This window comes from Chelonoidis abingdonii, chromosome 8 (assembly GCF_003597395.2).
Source record: "Chelonoidis abingdonii isolate Lonesome George chromosome 8, CheloAbing_2.0, whole genome shotgun sequence".
In the NCBI taxonomy this organism is placed as follows: Eukaryota; Metazoa; Chordata; order Testudines; family Testudinidae; genus Chelonoidis; species Chelonoidis abingdonii.
The window spans coordinates 8,239,084-8,263,148 of record NC_133776.1 but is presented as its reverse complement, the minus strand read 5'-3'; the positions used below and the strand labels follow the sequence as shown (position 1 = coordinate 8,263,148).

At 60.4% G+C, this 24,065-nt stretch overlaps 1 protein-coding gene across 16 annotated transcripts in view; it reads right to left on the bottom strand.

The window, feature by feature from the left end:
• EIF4G1 (eukaryotic translation initiation factor 4 gamma 1) overlaps positions 1 to 21,594 on the bottom strand; it is a 43,387-nt gene extending 21,793 nt beyond the window's left edge. For 4 of the 16 annotated variants that reach the window (XM_032803912.2, XM_032803916.2, XM_032803914.2 and 1 more), the window contains exons 1-8: positions 21,374 to 21,472; positions 11,398 to 11,506; positions 10,967 to 11,053; positions 10,407 to 10,439; positions 8,296 to 8,316; positions 6,910 to 7,083; positions 6,235 to 6,334; positions 1,995 to 2,107 (exon numbers count right to left, since the gene is read on the bottom strand). In XM_032803912.2, the coding sequence (XP_032659803.1) occupies positions 1,995 to 2,107; positions 6,235 to 6,334; positions 6,910 to 7,083; positions 8,296 to 8,316; positions 10,407 to 10,439; positions 10,967 to 11,053; positions 11,398 to 11,472 (603 nt within the window). In that variant the 5' untranslated portion in view covers positions 11,473 to 11,506; positions 21,374 to 21,472. Of the gene's footprint in view, positions 1 to 1,994; positions 2,108 to 2,791; positions 2,948 to 6,234; positions 6,335 to 6,909; positions 7,084 to 8,295; positions 8,317 to 10,406; positions 10,440 to 10,966; positions 11,054 to 11,397; positions 11,507 to 14,518; positions 14,746 to 21,373 lie in introns of those variants that run through there. The other 12 variants (XM_075068361.1, XM_075068360.1, XM_032803922.2 and 9 more) reach the window with 7 other exon arrangements.
• Between the last annotated feature and the right edge of the window lie 2,471 nt (positions 21,595 to 24,065).

Genomic DNA, 24,065 nt, shown 5'->3' with positions numbered 1-24,065 from the left:
GCAGAGCAGCCCTCCTGGTGTGCTGGGTACGTCAGCTCAGCACCACCTGGGCCCGACAGAAGCCACCCCACATCCCCAGGGAAGGGAGACCAGCGGCCTCACCCAAGACAGCCTGGCATCTCCCCCCAACCTGGGCAGTGAGACAGTCCAGGCATCTCTACTCCCCCCTGCACACACACCCTCCACTTGGGCAGTGGGACAGTCCAAGCAACCCCCTCCTCCACACCCTACCCCAGCAGAGCTCTAGGATAGTCCCATATTCCCCTCCCCAAGCTGGGCTGTGGGACAGTTCTGTCATTCCGATTGCATGAGACAAGGGGGTGTCACAATGCTCAGGGAACTGAGCACCCCCATTGGCTGAACGCTCCACTGCCTCTGTCCTGGCGTCTCATGCCCCTGCCCCGCCCTGACTGTAACCCAGGGTGAGACCCCTTTGGGCAGTGGTGGGACCCCAGGGCCCCAGCCTGTAAGGAACAACCTTGCCCTGGAACCTGGCAGGGGGTCGGGCCAGACAAGCCAGGTTCTGCAGCGACCCCCTGAGAACACCCCAACCCCAGCCTGGCAGACATCCTCACTGCTGCCAGGGCAGTCACACTCCAAGCCACGTGGCAGATACCTACTCCAAGGGCCCAGCAGGGCACCCCAACCCTCCCTGAGGAGCACTGCTATTCTTCTCCTCCTGGGCCTGCAATAGCCCCACCACCACACTCCCGCCTCCACCCGGTCCGGCGTGCACCACACTTTAAGCCGCCCCTGCCTACCAGTCTCAGCCTCACTGCTGAGAGGTGCCTGTGTGCAGAATGTGGGTTGGGATCCATTGTCTCTGCTATGCCCTTTGAGGCAGGACAAAATGTGGGTCACCTCTGCCCAGCTGCATGGAGACCCCAAAGCTGTACCATCATCACTGCGAATGGTCCAGTCCCCACAACAGATCTGACACCCACACACCACAGAGCCCCTGGCCGGTACCCCAGCCCCCAGCACTGCAGTGGGAATTCTGCCTCCCTTAACAGGCACAGCAGCCAGAGGGGCCCAAGCTTCCTGCTGCCCAGCTTGGCGTGAAGGAGGCAACAGGCTGCCCCTGGCACAGACAGCTCTTTCCCCCCATCCTACGTGGGCTGATGCAGAGACAGCTCCAAGAGGTACAGGTCCCTCTTCCCTGCCAGGTTGCCAAGGTGGCCTGCTGCTGCCACAGCATCGCAGTGCACAGCCTGGACAGATGGGGCTCCCGGCAAAGCAGGATCCCCTCATACATCCCACTCAACAGCAGCGCAGGTGCCCAGCTGCCCAGGCAGCACGGGCCAGGGGAAACAAGGTGGCAGAGGGTTTGAATTACAAAACACTCAGGAACATGTCACTACACGATCCAGGGTGGAGCCTGGGGGGATCTGCTGCCCCCCCACCCAGGGAAGGGGTCCTGGCAGACCCAAGCTGCAGCGCTCGCAGAGGGCGGCTTAATGCTATAAATAGATCCTGTGCCAAGCCTCTGAGCAACAGCATTGCTGCAGCTCCGGCAGGCAGGCAGGCACCGGCTGGCAACTGCAGCACCCACCCCCACCCGCAGCAGCCATGACACAGCATGTTCTCCCCACCAGGGAGGACAGGGAAGGTCGGGCCTGACTCTGCAGACACAACCAGGAGCCAGCCACGTGCTCCCTCTCCTCACCCCCACCGCCCCCGTCCCTTGTACACAGCCACACACGACCCGCCTCACCCCCACCCACAGCGGGGACAACGCAGTCCCGCCCGCTCCCTGCTTAGTGGGGTGTGCAAGGCCTGGCCAAGTGGCCTCCCACGGAACTGGGTTCTGGCCCCTCACTCCCTGCAGAGGCAGCACTTTCAGCGTGGGGAGCAGGGGGGACAACCAGCCTTGAGCCATTCTCAAGCACCCCACAACAGGCTCCATCCCTCGCAACTGGCGGCGGGGAGTCACCAGCATAGGTCTCCCAAGGGAGGCAGCACAGGAACCCAGCCCCCCTCCTCTACCCCCTTACCGTCTTGCGTTCTCGCTTTGTCGGGATGGGTGGCTGCTGGTTCATCATGACCTGGGCAGCGGGGACCCCAGCTGGGAACTGCTGCACCCCCTGAGCAGGGTAATAGGCACCAGCTGGGAAAGGAGAGTGTCAGTCAGAGGAACTGGGTGGTCCAATTCCCGCTGCACCAGGTAACAGCTAGCACTAACAGCCTGGAGCCACCAGACACCAAGTGCGGTTCCCCCCAAGGAACCCCCAGTTCGTGGGTCAGGAGTTTTGCCAGGCAAGCCCAGCACAGCAGCCTCTCCCTCACAGAGACACCTCCCTGGACACACCCCAGGCAGCTCCTGCTTGGCCTTCCCTGCCCGGTGCCACTCAGGGTTGCTGGGGGTCAGAGCCTCCGGAGGACCAGAGCACTACCCAATGAGTTGCTGTGCCCATAAACACAGGAGGCCCAGGAGTTGCTCAGTGGGGCGGGATCCTCTCCCAGCAGTCTCCAGCCCTGGCCGGGAATGTCCCAAACCTGAACAACAGGACCAACCAGCCCTTCCCGGAATTCCTTCCCCATGATGCAGAGCGTAGCCGAGCTGCCCCCTCGGCCAGCCTCCTGCCGTGGAGGGCTAGCCAGCCCCACACCCATCCCTACCCAGTGGCAAGGCAAGGGAAGCCATCCCATTGGCAGGCAGGAGTTAAACTTGCCACCTAGGTTGCCGGAGCTGGCAGAAGAAGGCTGGAGAGAAATCCCTACTCCAGGCCCAGCTACAACTTCCCAGAATGCCATAGGACAGCTCAAACTTGCACCCAGCCCCCTTCCAAACCTATCAGGTGGGCAGAGGAGGAAGCCATGCCCCAAGCAAGCACTGGGGTTCAGGTGTCTCCTCCCGCAGCTGCCTTCTTTGTGCCCCAGCTCTGCGGCAGCAGCTCCCCGGCCTTATCTCCCTCACACCAGACTGTACCCGCCCCAGCTCCGCGGAGAAGTGAGTAAGAACCAGAGCTGCCAGCTCACTAGATCCCACTCTGCTCACACCCACAATCCCCGATGGCTGGGGAGCTGAGGCTCAGGCCCCTCACCAACTCCATGGCTCTTAGGCTGGCCAGCATCCCGGCCCCACACAGCAGGACTACAGCACCAGTAGCCTGACCCCCTTGGACAAGCCAGGGTCACAACAAGGGCAACATGCCTGGGGTCCCCCAATTCCATGGCTGCTTTAAGGTCCCATGACCCCCAGCTGCAGATGCTGAGCAGACTCAGCCAAACCAGGACAGAACAGGGCAACCAAACGCCCCAGAAACAGCAATGCAGGGCAAGGAGCCGGCAGCCCGGGCCAGCGGCTCAGAGCCAGGATGACTGATAGATGGACACAAGAAGTGAGGCATCGCAGGTCACAACTGATCTGTCTCAGAACCAGGACTGGGAATCAGCTCTCTGTCGAGACCCTGTCTCTGCCCAGATCACCAATGGGGGGCCAGACCCATGGATAAGGTCCCTGTGGCACACAAGAGCATGACCCGAGCACAGGCGGGTGCCCAAGGAAGAAGAGTGCCAGCCTCTGGCCTGAGCTCTGACAGCAGCCAGCCTTCCCTGAACGACAGGCCAGACAGACGCCCCCCACAGTCCCCCAGCGGGGCAGGCGACTGTGAGATGGATGCCAGCATGGGGAGGGAGAGACAGTAACAGGTGGGAGCCTGGCCTCCTCCCAAATCCAGCACTTTCCTGGGCCCCTAACATCCTTAATACTTCAGCAGTGGCCCAGATCTCCACACCAAGGGCGTGGGCCTGTCTCACCCCACTGGCCACCCACACACCCCAGTGGGGCACTCGCTCCTCGGGCTAGGAAGCAGCCACGGGGCAGACCAAGCATAGGGGGGTTCAGGCTGGGTAGCCAGGAACTGTCCTGCTAGCTGGCCAGGGTGGGGAGAGGAATAACCCAAAGTTCCTCCATCCGTAGGAACACGTGGTCCTTCCTAGGGCTCGAGGTCCTGTGTATATAGGGGGAAACTGACAAAGGAGGGGAAGTGACTTGCCCAAGGTCACCCGGTGAGTCAGTGGCAGCGCTGGAAACAGAGCCCAGATCTCCTGACTCCTGTGATGAACCACCAGGCTGCCCTTCCCCGGGCTCAGCAAGGGAACAAGAGCCCCTCCCAGCCGAAGCTCCCGACACCAGCTCATAGCTGCAAGTTCTAGCCAGCCCTGTTTCTTACAGGCCTCTTGGAGCTTTTCCCCAGCCTTGCTTTCTGGGAGCCAGACTGCCCAGGAACCACACCTCACTGCCCTCATCTTTGCAGGGCTGGCAGACGGTGGAAACCAGGAGCCCTGGTATGCAACACCAGGAGGCTCAGAACAAGATGGAGGGAGAGATATAATTGCCAGCCAGAGAGGATGCTGGGAAGTGTAGTTTTCACACAGAGTTTAGCCAGCCACCCTCCCTCTCCCCCACCACAGCTCAGCCGCCCACAGCATTTGTGGCCAGATGGGCTCCTAGAAGCCAGGTCCTTAGAAACCCTTTCCGACGACTGGTGAGCAGCAAGAGGGATCCTTGCCGAGGGTGCCGAATGATGATGCTTTGACAGGGAGCTGGGAAGCAGGCATGCCAGGACCCTCCTCTGGCACAAGCAGCGAGCAGCCTCCCAGGATGGACATTCACTAGTGACTCTGGAGGCCTCGTGAACTGGTGAGAAGCAGCCACGGGGCACAGCGATGCAGCTCCTGCTACACAAGTCTGCCAATACCTATAGCCCAGACCCCCTTCCCTCGCTCTGCAGCTCTGCTCATGCCTCTCAACCCTGACCCACAGCTCCCTTTTGCGCGTCAGTCCTGGGCCTCTGGCAGGAAGCTGCCACTCCCACCGGCCTGCTGCTTTAGGGAGATGAGGCACTGATGAGTCACCTGCCCTGGATCTCCATCAAGGGGCTCCGTGCCCCCTTCACGCTCGGCCAGTGCCTGGCCGCAGCAGCCCAGCCGGCCTGCCATGACTCACTGCTGACGAGCTGCTGTTACACAAGAGCATGTGGTCAAGAGATGCTGGGGCCTACTGGCTACCCCACACCCAAGCTGGGATGAGAGACAGACAGGCCGAGCCTGGAGGTTAGCAGAGCCCAGCCCAGCCCAGCAAGCCTCAGCATCGGGCTCTCTCCCCAAGATACTGAATCCCAGGTGGAGAGCAGGGGCTGCACCTACCTGTCTCAGGGGGAGCCCATTTTGGTGGGATGTCCAGAGGCGGCCGCTGCCGGGGCTGGGATGGGATGGGACGCAGGCCCCAGCAGCTCACATTGCTGTGTCTGCAGAGCCGCCCGCCCGGGATGGATCCCGACTAAATATAGTCACAGCCCTGCTGGCCATGTGAGCACAGCATGGGGGAGGGGAGGGGAGGGGCAGCTGGCTGCACAAACCCACCGCTCCACTCCAAGGAAGGGCAACCTGGGAAGCAGAATTGAGGAGCCACAGCAAGGAGGGGGGCACATGGGAGCCCCCTTCCATACTCCCCCTGGAGCCCTCGGCCTGGCCACGCTCCGGGGACAGGGACCCGTGTTTATTTAGGGAACAGCTGACTGTGGGGCTGCTGCTGCCTGTTTACTTCCACAGCAACCAAAGGGCAGGCTGGGGCTAAAGTCTGCCCGGCCTCTCTGCCAGGACAGTTAAACATTAAGCTGCCCTTGCTCAGGGTGGGCGGGCAGGGGGCCCTAATGGGGTGGGCCAGCCTCAACGTTCCGCCCCCTCACTTCAGCCCCACGCTCACATCTCCCCTACCCTCTGGCAGTGCCCCCCACCCCCACCCCTCTTCCTTTGGTGGGGACCAGCTCGGGAATGAGGAAAGGGACGTTTCTAGGGAAACCTCTCATCCCTCAACTCCGAGGTGCCAAGGGAGGTGTGAAATTCTAATTCACGCCCCCTTCCGACTGGACACACATCCCCAGCACAAAACTAACCCAGCAGAGCTGGGGCAGCGGGGGTTCTGGGGCAGCGGAAGAGCTGAGAGTGTGGGAAGCTCACGCTGGAATAATAAAGGGGCTGCATGCTGGGACTGAAGGGCATTGGCAGAGCTGTGTGGGGCGCAGTGGGGCCCAGGGCTGGAGTAGCAAGGGGGCTGCAGGTCAGGATTGAGGAGCATCAACAGAGCCGCACAGGGCATAGCAGAGCCTGGAAGGGAGTAATCGCACACAGTGTCTGATTCTCACCAGTGACGTCAGCCCCGTGGTTTCAGGTGCCCCAAGCTCCCACCCGACCGAATGGAGGAGGAACAGCGTCTCCGGGGACTCTTACCATAGGTGCCAAATTCCGGGGGGTTGGCTCCAGTATAAAAGCTGGGGGCGCCCGGCTGGACTGGGTACTGTTGAGTTGGAACAACATACGTGGAGCGACCCTGGGTGGGCAGAGAAGGACACGCCGGTTACTACCCTTCAGGCCCTGGAGTACACATCTTCACGCCACAGAGATCTGAGGGGACTCTCCCAGCAACAGGCACGGAGGGCAGGACACAGAGCGTGGGTGAGGCTGGCAAGCAGGGCAGCACACACGCTGCAGGGCAGGAGGGCCTTGGCATCAGGCTGCCGGCCCCGCAGGACCTGGCTCAGCAGAGCAGGCGGTCAGTCCCTGCCAGTCCAGCAGGGAGCAGGGCTTGCAACCCCACCTGGCCCTCGAGGCTTCCTGGGGCAGAGGTTACACATGGTGTCACTCAGCACCAGCTTTTCCACCTCAACAGCAGCACGACAGGCTTCCAGAGGGCATGGGGCTGGGCCCCCTGCATGGAGCAGCAGAGAAAGAGGGGCAGAGTCCATTTGACTTCACATGGGAGAGCCCCAGAGCCTTCCCTCCAACTCATAAGAAGATGATCTGGTGGTCGATTCTGTCCTGATACCCCCATTTCAAAGCCAGTTTGAGCCCCACGCAGCAGGGAGAGGAAGCCCAAGGAACCCGGTGTCCGGGTGCAGCCCTCACCTGTCCTGGGATGTAATAGGCTCCTTGCGAAGCAGGGTAGGAAATCTGGGAGGGGATCATCATCACCTGGGAAGCAGCTGGATAGACATGAGCAGGTGGGCCAGGCCGGGCCGACGTGTTACTCTGCACCCGGGAAGCACTTGTCGGAGGCTGGGCCCTGCTCTGGTAGAAATGCTTTGGGAGAGAAGGACGGTGGCACTCAGTTAGTCCCAGCAGGGTGCCAGGACCACCCAGCTACACGCCCCACAGAGGCAGCTGCTTCCCATCTCTGCATCCTCCATCCAGAGGGCTGGACAGCAGCTACCACTATCCCTAGAGCTGGAACCACAAGTGGATAGCTAACGTTCCGCCCCCTAACTGGGATGGGAAAAGCAGTCTAGGGCAGGAGGCGCGAGGAACCAACAGCAGGGGCATAGCATCCCCACACAGCTTGTGGTGTGCCTCTGGGACCCTTCTGGCACACGGTGCCCAGGCGCTAAGAGGTGGTCACCTGGCAGCACACACGACCAGCTGCCATGGAGTGGCAGGACAGTTTCGCAGCTGTCATATGCGCCCATCACAAGATGGCTGCAATCCCCAGCTGGCTCCTCCCGCCCCTGGGGCTGTGGGGTTCTCAAGGTGCGCAGTCCTCCAGGCTGGTGCAGCAGCATTGACACTGGTGGTGATGGGCTGGGCTCTGCTCCCTTCCCCTAGCAAAAATTCCTGTAATTTCTCAACAGCCCTGGAAAACTACAACTCCCAGAAGGCACCTGTAGGGAACCAAAGGAAGTGGGACGATCTATCTTCCCCTATTCACCTTGAGCACAATGCTCAAGCTCCACCCAGCCAAAGGCCACAAGCCTAACAGAGCTGATCACAGCCACTGGCAGCACCCTCAATACAGATGCTGTGGCCTGCAGAGACTACAGGCCCAAGCCAGGCAGCTGGGACTGCAATAGAGCACTGAATTCTGGGACATGTAGTCTCCACGGGCTGCCCTACAGATGGAGCCAAGCAACCAGCTGGAGCTGGGTGGAATCGCTCTGCATACCTAGGGAGCACAAGGAGGGACCATCTCATTAACCAGCTGCTGTGGGGAGTGCTGGGGTGCACCAGGAAAGTCCAGCCCTGCATCTTTCTCCTAGGGGGTCTCCTTTTAAGTGGGGAGCAGCCCTGAGCCTTTTCAGACCCCAGTGTAACATCAGAGCCCCTGGGGCTTGGGAGGGAAGTTACTGCATCACAATACTGATCCAGACCCCCAGAGCAGCAGTCCACCAACAGCCCCAACAGAGTGAAGCATGGCAGATAGTTGCACAGTGTTCACACAGACACACACACACCACGTGCCCTGTCTCCCACTCCCCAGCCAAGAGCACCGCCTGAGCAGGGGTAATGAAAAAGCGTTACCTGAAGAGACCTGAATCCTCCCTGTTAGCGAGCACACACACAAGGGGAGAAGGAAGAGAAAAGAGACAGGAATTACCCCACAGCCTCACAAGGTCCCAGGCCCCAGGGACACGCGAGCACCGCCGGGCCAGAGGCAAACACTGCTGTGGGGGGAGCCGGAGCTCAAAAGGGCTTTTGGTACAAGAGCCGCCCGGCTGTAAGGGAAGGTCAGAGGGGAGGGCCAGGCAGGAGAACAGTAAAGCAAGCGTGTCTCGTGGGCTTTGGAGCCCAATGCGCAGCTGCTGCACCCCCTAATGCTCGAGAAGGCAGCCCTGGCACCAGGCAATACCTTCAGGGCCACGGCCCACTGGGCTGGCAGGAGGCTCAGGGATCTAACTCCTCCTCGTACTCAAGAGCTGGACTAAAAGACAACAGTGGCCCCTCAACTGCCCCTGCCCTCCCCCAGGATGCGGTGAGCCAGGGCACTTTCTGCCTTTCAGTCCCAGAACATACCTCCCCCAAGGACCCCCATCCTGAGTTCAAAGGGGGGCCGATGACACCACCCAATCTGGGATGGGCCTCAGCTTCAGGACCACAGCCGCACCACGGCCCATCTCCATGACCCAGAACTCCCCTCTCCTCCTCCTGTCGGACCCTATGTTGTTCTCCATCTCCACGAGCCGCCCCGGCCTTCAGTCAGACTCCGGGGCAGCGAGGCCACAAAGGGCAGGGCAAGCAGAGACGATCAGCAGATTGTGGGGGGCCCCTCGGGCAAACTCCACTCACGCATCAAGAGGCAGGACTATACAGTTGGTGAATGGGCCTCTCTGCCCTGCTAGGCCAGCCAGAGCCCAAGTCGCATCTTAACAAACGGGCCTCTGCCTGATCCAAGATAAAGCAGCATGTACAGAGCTGGAATTCCCTCTCTGGCCTGCATCTGATCAGTACAGACAGCCCAGAGCTGGCACCTCCAGGGCATAGGCCTCCTGGCAGGCAACACAGTGGCATTTCTTTTGCACTAGCAATGCACAGCCCAGACTCAGGAGCCAGCGCATCTCTTCCAGCAAACAACTCCAATCAACCGTCCAGAGGCAAATCGGACGCGTGTCCCCCACCAGCCACCCCAGCTCCTCCCCTCCACTGAAACGCTCGGCCCTACTGCAGGGCGTTTCCCAGCCCGTGAACCCTGATGTGCACCCCAGTGCCTCAGACCAGGTGTGGAGCCAACTTCACAGCCAGAGGGTGCAGAGGGAGGTGAAAGGTCAGGGGAGGGACCGTAGTTACCAACAAGCTGCCCATCCCTGCTGCCCTTTCCCACCCCCGCTGCACTGGCAGCAGAGCAGGGACGGGGCTCACCTCACCCTGCAGCCGCTGCACGAGATGGGAGCCATTTTAGTAAGGGACAGGGTGATTGCTCATAGAGGTTACGGCAGCAGTGCAGCATGGTGCCATCTTGGGGTGCTGCCAGGGGACTAGTCCCTCTAAGGAGCAAAGGCGAGACCACCCATAGGTCGAGCACAGGCAGAAGCAGCTTTGTGGGGCAGAGTGGGTTGTGGGGCTGGTAGCAGAGAAGCAGCCACATGCTCCAAGCTTCATGCAGGACTTACGTCAAGATACAGACGCTGCAGTGAAACTCCTATGGCTTCCTACCTAAGGACACCTCTCCTCTCCCTGGGACACCTACATTACCAGCAGAGATCCCAGCACACTAAGCTGTTTGTGTCAGCAGCCCACTGGGCCAGCCAAGCCCCCAGCTGCCCACTCCAGCTGTCTGTCCGGCCCTGCAGAGCCCCAGCATTGGGCTCCTGGCTCACGTGCACTCTGAGTTTGGCGTGACTCAACCAGCACTCGGGACCCGCTGTCTTTGCGCATCCAGTCACCCGCTCTCCCCGTGGTGAGACCACCACTGGCCTGAGAATGTGGCAGGCATCCTAGGCCACAAGGAACTACGTGAGACTTTGCCAAGCCTTCCTGCTCCTTGCATTAACCCAAACCAGTCCTCCCCGGTGCTCGGTGCAGCAGCCCGCACCCTCCCACTCCTCTAGCCCAGCCGTTTCCTTGCAGCATCCAGACAAACACCATGTGGCTGCACCCCCGGGGGTCTGTATGGCATGCGGGGGGCGGGTTAGTACCTGCTGGTGTAAAGCACGAGGCCCTGCTGGAAACTAAGACAGGAAAGAGCGAGGGGGGAGGAAAGAAGAAGCAAGGTCACTTCAGGTTCAGACAAGATTGCGAGGCCTGGGAGGGGGTGGGGGGAGGCTCTGCGCCGTGTGCCCCTCGCCAAAGAAGGAGACGCAGGCGGGGTGGGTGGGCAGACAGACAGGCATCCATCCATCCCCTCACAGCTCTCCTGAGCACACGTTCATCCAGGCCCACCTCCTCCACACTCATGGCTGTGTGCACCACGGGGCCACAGCCCTGCTCAGGAGGGTCCAGGAAGCTCTGCCCTCCCTCCACCTGGCACGCTGGAGCCCTCCACTCTGACTCAGAGCTGGGGCCAGTTCAGCGCCACAAAACCTGCTCGGCAGCAGATCAAAGGCCCCAAGCGTAGCCAGGCTGGCACCCCAGAGAACCACGCCACTGGGAGGCAGCAACCACCCCTGGCCATCAGACAGCCTTATGGTCAGAAGGCAGTGGGAGTCCCAGCAACCCCTGAAGAGCCAGCAGCGGCCACACCCCAGTGCCCCCTTACCTGTCGAGGCTGGGAAGGCGTATTCATTTGTGTAGCTTGCGATGGGTTAAAAACCACGGGTGCCGTTTGACCAGGTGGAAACGCGGACTGCAGGGAATCAAGGAAGGAACAGATTGGCACAGCAGCTACCAGGGCTTCCCAAAGCCACACCCCAGGGACCTGTACACTGTGCTCCCCGCTGGGCCACTCACTGCACTGCCAATCACCCGGCACCTCATGGGCACCAGGCTCTGAGCACGCCTCCCTCGCCTGGCAAGCCCAATCCTGACCCCAGGACTGGTCAGCAGGGAGGCAAGCGCTGAACCAGGCGTCTCACCTGGTATCTCAGCGGAGGGTAGTGCAGCTGGGATCAGGCACACGTAGGGCTCTGAGGGGAGATGCTTCATCTGATGAAGTCTCAGAGAACGGCTGGGGGTGCAGAGGGGTCCTACCTGTGGAAGTCCAGGAGAAGGGGCAGGGTGTGGGGCTGTCGGGGCTCCTCCTGTGGGCTGTGGAGCTTTGTTCATTTCATGTGGTGCTGCATAAGGATCCCCTCGCTATCTGCAGACAGAGAAACAAAGAGCACACGCTCAGTAGTGGGGCAAGGAGCCTGGGGTGAGTGGGGCAGACAGGAGCTGGGCCCACGGCAGGGAGTTCCCCAAAGGCGGCTCTGGCAGGTGCTGGCTGATGACTTTGCAGCCTGGGTCTGCACAAGTCCGCAGTACAAGCAGGCTGCCCTGGGCTGGCCCCTGGGGCCTGAGGGTCTGCGTGCCAGGACAAATGAGCCTCAGACTCCAGCTAGCCAGTACAATCCAACACGGCAGTGGGGTTTCAGGCAGAGATTGGTCACCACAGTCCCTAGGGCAGCTCGAACAGCCGGAGCCAGGCACGGGCAGTCACTGGGCGAGCTCCTGGTAGCGATTCCCGCAGGAGCGCTCAGTGGGTGCCACTCAGCAGGGACACTGGTGGTCTAGAATCCAGGGGCCCCAGCCCAATGATCATCCCTAGACCCCCGTTTATCTTCTCCCTCAACCTCTCCCCCTGCTTCCTTCACGTTCTCCTGTCTCCCCTGCCCACACCTCATCAAGAGCAATAAGCTCCTGGGTGCCCTCAATACCTGGAAAGGGCCCCTCACCCACTACTGAGGTAACACCAATGGGGGGAGGGAGTATCTCTGAGTAGCTGTACCCCCAGGCACGGGCTCCCAAGCAGCCCCCTCCCCAACAGAAACAGCCAACATTTCAGGAGGTCGGAAGTGCCACAAAAACCAAGAGTTTTCCCCAAAGCAGACTCATTAAAGACAGCTCCTGGGGAAAAGTCCAAACAGACCCCAAGGCAGTGGGAAGCCAGCTGTGCCCCCCACCCCCCAAGAATGGACCAGGCTACAATCACTGGTTACAGGGAGGGGAAGCTGAGAACTCTCCCAGCTTTAAGGTCCTTAGGAGCTGGGGGAGACACCTATCCTGCACAGCTGGAACCTGGGTGAACCCCCCCAGCTACACCCCCCCACACTAGTGCTCAGTCCAAGCACTGCAGGGGCACCTCCATATCACACCCCAAGGGCTGAGCCCAAGTCGGTTCCCCCTAGACATGCAGAGGGTGTGGGGGTGGCAGCTTCTCTTGGGGATGCAGCACACCGACCCCCTCCCTCCCACAGACAGTCAGGAGCCCCATGGACCCAGGCCTTCCCAGCTCAGCAAGAGTGAAGAACCCACTGACCTAGGCTCAAACCCAGCCCCAGGGACCATCTACGCAAGAGGAGCAGGCCAGGCCCCCTCCCCCCACCCCCGGCTCAGCTCTCCACCAGCTCATTACTTGCCCCATCTCCCTGCAGCATCCGCAGTCCAGACAAACATGTTTGACTGGCACCACGAAAGGGTTGTGCTGACCCACAGCCAGAAAGGGGTTTGCTGGGGGGGCAGGAGGGAATTCCCTACCCCGTTCTCGCTGGGTGCTGGATCTGGAGAGCAGCAGGGCGAGCCCAGACCCATCTCTGATGCTGACAGGCCTTGTTCCAGGACTCCCTGCCTGCTTCCCCTCCCGTTTGGTTACAGTGCAAAGGCCACAGTGACAGACCATGGGGAGCCCAAGTCACAGTCCAGGCGGCCCAACAGCCTCCTTCCCTGACAACCATGGAACCCCGCTGGAGCACAGCACTGCCACACAGAGGTGCCAGCCCGGCCTGCGAACCCTCCCCAATCATCCAAGCCAAACAAACAGAGCCTGGCTCCTCCTGTAACCCGATGCTCAGAGTCAGCATTCCAGGCTTGGGGGAGACACCAGAGACCAGGAGAGCTCCACCACTCCCAGACCTTCTCCCAGCGCCCCTGGGAATCATGGCCAATCCCCCCAGAGATTACAGCCAGCTGCCGGGGCAGGATCTCACAACAGCCTGGGTCACATAAGGGTGGGAAAGAGCTGCAGGCCCAGTTCATGGGCCCTGCATTTCCTGCATCCTCCCCACTGCTCTCAGCTCTGACCCCTGGAGTCCCTCCGCATTTCAGAAGCCTTCAACAGCTGCCATCCAGGAGCTTTTAAAAGCAACCAGGTCCTTGCTGCCTGCCTAGGATGAGCCCAGCCTCCCCAGGAGTCAGCACCAAAGCCCTGCGGAGCAGGACCTGCACGGCCAGAAGCAGGTGGGTGAGCAGGCCCAAGCCCCACACAAGCCCATCTCCGTGTAGCATGGTAAACGCTGGGCACCCCGCATGACAAAGAACCCGCTCAAGGCCAACCTGAGAAGGGTGGCTGCAGAGTGGGCTGGGGGCGGCCTCGGGGTGCCTGGGTTTGGGGATCTGCACACCATTTCCGAGGGGCAGGGGTGCCCACTGCCATTCTCAGCCCCGTAGCAAGGAGCACTGGGTCCGACGCCCTTGGCACAGGCAGTCCCTCCTCCCTCACCAAGGACTGGTATTTCAGAGGCTGCCTCCCAAACACTGGCAAACACCCTGACCCAGCACCCCACAGCGCTGACCAGCCCAGGACGTGCCCAGGGCCCAGAACTCAGCAGCTGCCAACCCTAGCCTGGACGCAGCCATGGAGAACATGACACAGCAACAATCCTACCCGAGACCTCAGGAAAAAGGGTGCTGGATGGGACTGACCAGCACTCTCTAACTCCCCTGCTCCACCTATCCATGGCGGAAGCCAAGTGCCTAGGGCACGGCTCTCTGCTCTGGGCCCCTCCCCTGCAGCCTGGCAGGGTGCTTGGAGCACATACCCAGGCTGAGAGCCTGGGTAACACCAAGCTTGGGGCAACTGTAATATTCTTTTGGAATAATACCAGCAAGTTACTCAAGAAAGGGAGAGAGACTTTGGAGCTTTGAGAAGTTCCTGACTGCACAGTGACACCCCTCGCCCCCCAGGAATGGGGGAGCCCAGGTCTCACAGGCCTCTCCCCAACACAGCTCTGATCCACGCTGCAGCCAGACAGAGCACTGGCCACTCCCCACGGAGAGTCAGACCACCCTACCCGGCCAGCCTGGCATACACACAGTGATCATTACAGCACCATGTAGGGAACCCCCCACTGCCACCCCCCAGACACACACACACACGAGAGAGAAGGATACTCACCCCTGCCCGGGAAAAACCTGGGCAGGCTGAGCGGGACTGTAGAGACCTTTCATCCGACTGACTTCAAGAGAGAGGAAAATCAGCCTGCAAACCTGCCCGCCAGCGATGGGGAGGGCCGGGTGAGCCAAACATGGGCAAGGCAGGGGAGAGCCCCCCGCCCCCACCCCAGGGAGGACGGGAACATGCCACGAGCTGCCAGTGTCAGATCGCAGAGTCTGCTGCAGTGCAGAGACACCGAGAGGGAGAGACAGACTGAGGAGCCAGGGAGCATCCCAAACCCCACCCACAGGCAGAGCCATGCGGCCTCAGCACTGCCCAAACCAGTCAGAGAAACCCGTCTCCATGCATGAGTCACTCGCGCTGCACACGCTCCCCCCAGCAGGCAGGCAGGCAGGCGAGGAGCCCAGCCTCACGCCAGGCGCTCCCTGCCCTGCCTCTCCCCTCGCCATGCAAAGCAACCAGACACCCACCTGTGCCAACGGCACTCATGCAGGCTGGAGTCAGACAGACGCTGTGCGATTCCACCAGAGCTCCACCCAGGCTTTTCCCCCCAGCAGTCTGCTCAGGCAAACCAAAGACCCCCTCAAACACCTCTGCCCTCTGAGAGGAGAGAGAGGGTACGCAGGGGGCAGTGCAGCAGCATCACCCTCCTCCCTCGGGAGCTGCAGGGGGGAGGGAGGAGGCTGGAAGGCAGCCCAGTAACAAAATGCGCAGGTGACACTAAATGGGGGAGCTGCAAACTGCAGCCAGGAGGGAGGATGGCGCAGAGGGGCAGGAAACACACCAATGCCACCTGGGAGCCAGGCAACTGGGGAGGGGGGGGACATCACATCAGGGAGGAGTTTGCAATAGGACAGGGTTGCAAAAAGCCCAATGCAATTTGGGACTGCATATGCCACGGCCTCCCATGTAGGAGCAGGGTGGGCATCAGCCCATTCCATATGGTGCTGGGGAGACTTCCCCCATCTCCATTTCAGGTTCCCGCCCTCAGCTCTGGGACCAGGTCACCAGGACAATGTACATACCCGGGGTGAGTGCCTGCCTTGGGAGGGCAGACTCTAGCTTGCCAGAGAGGGGCCCAGTGGCAGCCTGCAGACATCTGCCAGAGGCATACCCCCCAAGAAGAATCATTTGCGTAGGGAGGGGGCTAAAAAATCACAAAATGGGCACTCTCCCTCCCCCCACTGTGCAGGCCCCTCCCCACAGATGCAGGGACACTTAACCCTTCAGTAGCAAAGGCCTTTCCATGTTCCTGGCCCTCCCATCTCACAGGTGGGGAAACAGGACTAGACAGAGAGCCTGGATGCCCCCTACCACCACACTGAGGCCTCTAAACCACACCCGCCTCCCCTACAGACCAGGGTGCAAATTCCTTGGCCTTGCTATGCCCCATCTTGGGTACTTCTGGAACGTGGGGCACTATCACCTCACCTCCCCCGCAGCAGAGAGGCTCCTGGGACCCTAAAAGCCCACACTCAGTGGAGGACCATGTCCCTGAGGCCAGACGCCACCTTACAATTCTCAGTCACCCTCCCTCCCAAGGTGCAACTCACTGCACCGGCCAGTGACTGTTCCTGGCAGTGGGTGACGCTAGATTGTGTAATGCTGCTGCCCGGCTAATCCAGCCCAGCAGGCCCACTCCCAATGCCAGGTCGGGGCAGTGGGAGGAGGATGCCCACTGCTCTGCACTTGGGGACCCCACCCCGTGGAGCACTATGCAAGATTCAAGCTGCAGGCCATAGCAGGCAGGCTCATGGAGCAGCTAGGGGTCTCTAGGCAGCGGGCTCTGCCGTATGCTAGAGAGACACCAGACCTGTGCTCAGGGCCTGGCATCCTGAGCACTCTGGAGGGGGGGCAGGTGCTCCCAGCTCCTCCCTGTCAGGTTCTCATGCACACACGAAAGCTTTAGCCACTCCAGATCTCTGTCAGTCCATCACTGATTAGACCAGCCTTCGAAGTTAAACAAACACCTCAAAGGTTATGTCCAGAGACCAGCCCACAAAAGCCCAAGCCCTAACACTGCCAGCTTGTCCTCGCCTACTCCAAAGATGGGCCTGGCAGATTAAAACCCCATTCACAGGGGCAGATAAAGGGCAGTGCTGAGACTGAAACAGGGCGGTACCCAGGGAATAGGCCAGCTCAGTAGTCAGCTCAAACAGCCAGGCCCCCTTGCTCCTCTGGTGAGGAGCGCAACCACCAGCCCCTCATCAATACAGACATTCAAAATCCAACCCAGCAGCCTGCAGAGCTGGTGTCCACCCGTCAAGCTCTCCTCCCCCATTCTGGGGTGTGGGACTGTTTGTCAGCCCTTGATTTTATTACAAGACAAGCTTCTCTGGGCAAGGCCAGCGTCCCATTTGCCTGTGAAGTGCCGTGCACAATGGGCCACGCCAGCTTCAGGCTGACATGGCCCTGATGACCCTGCCTGATCAGCATCCCAGCCACAGCTCATTAACAGCTGTACCTGGGCAGAACTAGACGCGGCAGCGTTAGAGTTCGTTGTGCTCTAGCGCCGCCCACGGTTCCAGCAGGATCAGGGCCCCACTGGGCAGAGCACTGGACGGTACGGATGTAAATCTCAGTTTAAAAAGTTAACCAAGTAAAATGATATTGTTTAACCGGTTACCCGAGGTCGTTCTGGCTGGCCTGGCACGGTGGGGGCTGGGGTTGCAGCCTGGCAGGCGCAGGACCGCCAGGGTTAACAGTGAAGATCAGTTGACGGTAAGCCCAGCTTACCGGTTGACCGCTTAAACTTTTACATCCCTAGTGGACAGACAGCAAAATATTTACAAACTAGCTAGATCTCGGGGCATCCACATCTTCAGAGTCCTCACAAACCTTTGCTGATTAGGGGGCTCCTGGGCTCTGACCCACCCACTCAGGCAGAGCCGGGAGAAGTTCTCCCTTACTCGGGACCTTCCTGCCCTTTCGCAGGTTTGAGATTTAAACCAGGTGCTAAAACACCCTTAAACCCCTGCAGTGACTCTGCCTAGGACTCTGCCCCTGAGAAGCTAGAGGAGAGCCAGGGCCACGAGGAATTACAAAGGGTTTCTATCTCTTCCACAGATGCCCCACACTGCAGTGTCACCGAGTTCCCCTGCTTGCTCCAGAGTCACTAGGGGTGAGGACAGAGGGGCAAGGCTGCTGCAACCACATCATTCCTCCTCCTGGACCAGGGAAAGCCGAGCATTAGCAGGTTCTCAGATCCACCCCACTGCCTGCTCCAACCCCAGCCTCAGCTCCCCACTATATCAGGGCTTCACTGCGTGTTCAGTCTTATTTAGACTGGAAACTCCTGGAGGCCAGGGCTGAATTCCCCACTCCATACTGTACCAAATCCATCAGCGGCTCTTAATAAGCCAATCTCCTCCCCTAACCTGAGCCAGGTCAGCCAGACATTCGAGAAAGCAACCCCCTTTGTGGGATCAATAGCTGGAGCTTGACGATCACTTCCTAAGGGGAGGCAGAAAAACATCCGGCTCCTTCGGCAGTTATTTTAATTGTCTGCTAGGTTCACCTGAAAATAGCTCTGCCGCAGCTTGGATGAGAGGGAAGGCGTTAACCTTCTTTGTAACAGCCACCCAATATGCAATTAGCATTGAGGCAAACAGCTCGCTCTCCAGTTTACAGCCCAGCTATTTGAAGTGGCTAATATATGACCCCAATGTCTGAAATACAATGGAAAAGAGGCAGAGTATTAACCAAGTCAACAGGGGCTGGGATTGCATCAGATCCCAAAGCAAGCAGAGTCAGACCTGGCTGGAGACTGCCAAGGAAAAGCTGTGGGGGGGGGGGGGCCCCCGCACGTTAAGAACTGATGCTGAACTCAGCCCCCTAGCATGGCATTGGGGGTGCTGACTTTGAGCAGAAATAACTGAGGCCCACAGCACTTTTGCGAAGAGGCTGGTTTGTCCAGAGTCCTGATCATACTCTGCCCACCACACGTTCCCCCTGGGGAGCTTTAGGGAATAACCCCTCCCATGCTTATTCCAGACTAGGGGAGGGGAGGACTGGCATGGGAACCCTGCCCCTCATCCCCAACAGACTCCCACAGAGGAGGATGGCAGCATCTGGGCCCTGCCTCTGCTTCTCAGAGCAGAGCCAAATTAGCATGAACTCAGTCTCTCTCTGCTCCTCCATAAGGAGGAACCAGGCAGCAGGAGCCACTGGTGGGGGTGGGAGGAGGAAGCAGTGTGCGTCTCCTCTCTCTGTTCCTGGCACAGAGGATAGTGCTTGGGCTGCTCCTGCAGGTAGCACATCCCTGGCATTGCTGTGCCCATTGGACCAGAGTGAAACAGGGGAGGAACAGCTCAGCCACCATCTTAGAGAAGAGGTTACACAAGGATGGGTGGGTGGGAGGGGTTTCTGGATGAGAAGGGGTGTGGGCACCATTCACCCTGGTTCTTCCCTGCAGCCCCAAGCCTAGGAACAGGCCTATGGAATAACGGTCCCTCCCTACTCTACAGCGTCACCCCCTGGGTGTAGCAGAGTCAGAGACGACCACTTTAAGGGACAGTTTTATTCTGGTGCTTGTGTCTCCCATAAGCCCTGAGGGCCAATCCAGGTGCAGGAGAGGGAACTGGATTCGGGCCCAGCAGTAACAGAACGGTTATTGAAATGCAGTAAGCAGCATGGGGCTCCACAGATACTAATGGGGGGCAGAGCTCAGCCTGCAGGCGGTACACACCAACCTTGTGCCCCAGTCCGAAGGATCCAGTTCCCTTCTCAGATGTCAGGAAGAAGCTGCAGGGCAGTGACTTTACTTGTAAACTGAGCTCTTTTGACCTGGAGTCACTGAGAGGGGAAACAGTGAGCCCTCAATGCTAATTTCACAGGTGTTTGTGGCAGCCCCAAGTCTGTTCTCATGAGAGCTCACAGAATAAACGAGCCCCCACTACCCTGCATACATAGCTGCGGAGATTAGACCTGAGGACATTCCCCGCTCACAACTTCAGCCACTGCCCCCTCCCTGGAGAACATACACACCCCACACCACCACAGCCAAGGGTTTGGAAAGCAGGGCCGCAAGAATCTCTATTTTTTTTGCTCTGCTTTGATACAGGAGAGCGCCCGTGCCCAGGAAAGTGTCTCACCCACAGCCAGGTTTATGGAGCGCAAAACAGACAGGAGAAGGGTGAATATCCCCCTGGGAAGCCCAGCTTTGAACTCCCCCTGGCCACAGTCCAGAGGCTCTAGCGGAGCAGCGCACTGCAAATGGATCACAAGCGCTCAGTGGGCACAACATGATGTGCCCAGCAAAGACGAGGCAGAAGCACGCAGGACCCAGGCATATGAGCTGTGGGGCACCCCACCAGTCACCGCCAGAGCAGAGGAACCCCAGAACCTGCATTGCCATATGGCACGGGGACCCCACCCAAGAACAGGCTCCTCGGGGGGCCCCAGAGGTCGCTACCCGGAGACCATCCAACAGGCGCCCCCTCCCACCTGCCCGGACAGCACTGGGCCGCCCTCCCCGGCCGGGGCTGGTGTCGGCGGCGCCGATCGCCCCCCCCGCACTGCGCCGCGGGAAGGCCCCGGCCGGCCCGCGCCGCTCCCAAGGCCCGGCGGCGGCCTCTGCCAAGGACACGTGTCACTCCCGGCGGCGGCCATCGCTTCCCGGGAGAGGCCCGAGCGGGAGCCGGCGCCTCCGCACTACGGACGTGGGGGGGAGGGGGCCAGAGCCGGCGCCGCAGATCGTGCCCGGGCCCGATGGAAGGAAGCCGGGCAGCGGGGACACGTGGGGGCCGGCCCTAGACAGCGGCTTGGGAGAGGCCGGGGCTGGGCCTACGGACCGGGGGCCCGAGAGCACGTGGGGGCCGCTAGGTCCTGGATAAAGGCCTGGGGGGAGGGGCCAGGCCGGGGGGAGGGGGCTAGAGAGGCCCAGGCAGGCCCCTATAGACGCCGGATATTTAAGGGGAGGGGTCAGGTGGGTGGGTGCGCTCAGGCCCCTATGGCAGAGCTACGCTAGGCATTGTGTGTGTGGGAGGGGGCGCCGGGGGCTCAGGCCATTATACGCACCAGGCATTTGGGGAGGGAAGGGAGACAGAGACGTGGCATCCCATAAGGGCATATATGTACCACACGGAGGCAAGAGGTACACTCGGGGCCTATAGGCGGCAGGAATTCGGGAAAGAAACGGATGCTTTGAACTCCCCCTGGCCACAGTCCTATAGGCACCGGGGGTGGAAGGGGGAAGCGGGCGAAGTGTGTTAAGACTTTATAGACACCATTTGGACACGGTTCAGGCCCTACAGACAACGGGCCTTTCCAAGGGGCAGCAGGGAGATAAATCAGGCCATGTAGATGCTGGGGGGACGGGGGAATGTCGGGGCCCGAGAAGAGCGGAGATTGGGGCCCGGGAGGCAAACCAAGGCCTATGAATGTGCGTGTGGACGGTGGGGCGGGGGCCCGCAGGCCCCACAGAAGCTGTGCGAGGAAGAGGACGAGAGCAGGGGGTGGGGAGAGGGCGGGGGGAAGAGATCAGGCCCCATATGTTGTGTAAGGTGGGGGAAGGACATCCGGGCGGCGGGAGGGCGGATCGGGCCCTGTGGGGCCGGGGCGGAAGGAGCGAGATCCCGGTCTCTGCCCTTCTAGGCCGAGCCCTAGGCCCGCTCCCCGCAGCCGCGCGGGGGCTCCATGCGGCCGGCCCGGGCAGCGACCCCCCTCCCCACGTGTGGCGGGCGGCGCACATGGGCCGGGCGGGCGCGGGAGACCGGCGCGGCGGAACGCGGGCCCTAGGCGGCGGGGCGCGGCTCCCCCGGGGCGGATGGCGGCGGATTGCTCGGGCCCCGCTCCCGCCCCGGCATGGCGGAGGGAGGCGGCGCCGCCCGGCCAGCCCACCCCGGCCCCCGTTACCTTCAGTCTCCTTCAGTCCGAGCGGCCCGACGCAGCCGCAGCGCAGCCCAGCACGACCATTTCCGGAGCCGCTCCGCGGGGAGGGGCGGGGCCAGGCCGGTCACGGGGCGGAGGAGGGGGTGGGGCCGACTGAGGCCGAGCTGCGCCCCTCCCCTCCCGCTGAGGGACCCGTGTCATGTGACCTCCTGCCCGCCCCTTCCGGGGAGCCGGGCGTTTCAGTCATGTGACTCGGACCGCAACAGAACCTTTATCATGTGACCTGCCATCAGCCAGTGACCTTGGGTATTAGCGGCGTTCACGTGATATGACGCACTTCCGGTTCCTACCTTCCCGCTGACATGTGACAAGCACGTGTGAGGTGTGGGAGGCAGAGGTGCTCCAGCCTGCAGCGACTTGTCACCCTTCCCCACACCGCCTCTCCAGGGGTTCGTGTGCCTGCGCCTGGCGCTTGTCGCCCCGCCACCTCCTAGGTTTGGCACAGCCCCCCCACACACACACACTTCCTGCGCTTGCCGGGGTCCAGTTTTCTACTGGGGCACCCGGTCAAAAAGGGACCCTGGCGGCTCCACTCAGCACTGCTGACCGGGCCATTAAAGGTCTGGTTGGCAGCGCTTAGGGTGACCACGTAGCCTGATTTTACAGGGACGGTTCCAATTGTTGGGTCTTTTTCTTATATAGGCTCCTATTACCCCCCCCACCCGCTGTCCTGGTTTTTCACATTTTCTGTCTGGTCACCCTAGTGGGGTAAGGCAGGCTCTCTGCCTGCCGTGGCTCCGTGCAGCTCCTGGAAGCAGCGGCATGTCCCCACTCCAGCTCCTCCACGTAGGGACAGCCAGGGGGCTCCACAAACTCCCCCACCCCAAGAACTGGCTCTGCAGCTCCCATTGGCTGGAAACTGCAGCCAATGGGAGCTGTGGGGGCAGTGCTTGCAGACAGGGCAGTGTGCAGAGTGGCTTGGCTATGCCTCCACCTATGAAACAGAGATGGGACATGCTGCTGCTTCCGGGAGATGCTTGAGGTAAGTGCTGCCTGGAGCCTGCATCCCTGACGCACCCCAACCCCCTGCCTCAGCCTGGAGCCCCCTCCAATACTCCAAACTCCTCAGCCCTAGTCCGAAGCTCCCTCCTGTACCCCAAATCCCTCATCCCTGGTCCCACCTTAGAGCCTGCACCACCAACCAGAGCTCGCACCTCAACCCCTTGAGCCAGCCTGGTAAAAGTGAGCGAGTGAGTGAGGGTGGGGAGAGCAAGCAACAGAGGGAGGCGGAATGGAGTGAGCAAGAACGGAGCCTTGGATAAGGGGCAGGGCCTCCGAGGAGGGGCAGGGCAAGGGTGTTTGGTTTTGTGTGAGTAGAAAGTTGGCAACCCTAACACCTTCCGTTAGGCTTAGCACTGTCCCCAGGCCTTGTACCTATCCCACACACATCTCCCCCTAGGCTTAGTGCCTTCCCCCACACACATCTTCCCCCTAGGTTAACACCTAGCCCCCACACTTTCCCCTAGGTTTCTCACTCCTCCAAGGCCACACACACACTTCCCCCTAGGCTTAGCATCTTCCCGCCTCCACCTCCTCCTAGATTTAGCACTGCCCAGGCCTTGCACCTATTTCCCCTCGCCACACACACACACACACTCTCTCTCTCTCTCTCCCCCCCCCCCCAGCTTAGCACTCCCCACCCAGACCTGGCTTTCTGCCCCCCATACACCCAAGGCTTGGTACCCTGCCCACACTCTTGAGTATGATGCCCTCTCCCCCACACATGCACATCCTAGGCCTGGCACTCTGCACCCCCACCCCCACCCCGGCACTCTTGACACGACACACACATTCCCCAGCATGATGCTGCCTACCACCAACCCCCACAACACACACACCCATCCATCCATGTCTGGCATCCTGCCTCATACATCTCATCCCACCTAAAGGCTGGCCCTAGCACCTCCATCTGCCTGCATACATCTCCTCAGGCATGACATTCTGTATGCACTTCTGTTGGTGGAAGAGCCACACAGAGCTCTTCTGCAGGTCTGGGAAAGGTAATCAGAGCATCACAGCTAAATACAAGGTGAAACAGATTGTTACGTGCATTAGATTGGGGGCTGCCAAATATTGTTGTGGACACTTCTCTCCTCTCACAATCATGCTAAGCTACCCCCATCCCAGTCCCGGTCACCTCCTGTCCCATTCATGATCCCATAATGTCATGATGGTCTTTACAGTTGCTCACATGGAAAAGTAACAGGAAACTACGAATGTAGCATTAGCTTCTAAGGGGATTCAGCATGTGGAAGTGAGGAGCGAGGACCCACCTGGCCCACCACTGATCCACAGCCTTCTGTCTGAGAATCATTGATCCCACAGACATGATGCAACAAGGAGGGAGAGAGCAGCCATGATGGGTAGCCAGTGAGGCCTGACCCGTTTGCATCCATAATATTGGGCAGCGACTCACTTCATGCACACTCCTTAGCAAACGTGGTGGCTTGGGAAATAGGCTTTGGGACAGTGTAAAGCCAGGGGGAGGGCACACAGAGCAAGGGAGAGGATGGAAAAGGAAAACAGGTCAAAGATGCAGCCAGATTCTAGCCCTAAGAAGGTGGGCAGAGCCTCTCATACACCTTCTGAAGACACTGTTATCAGCCCATTTAACGGAGGAGGGAACACGAAAAGCAATGAAGACATTCCTCATAGT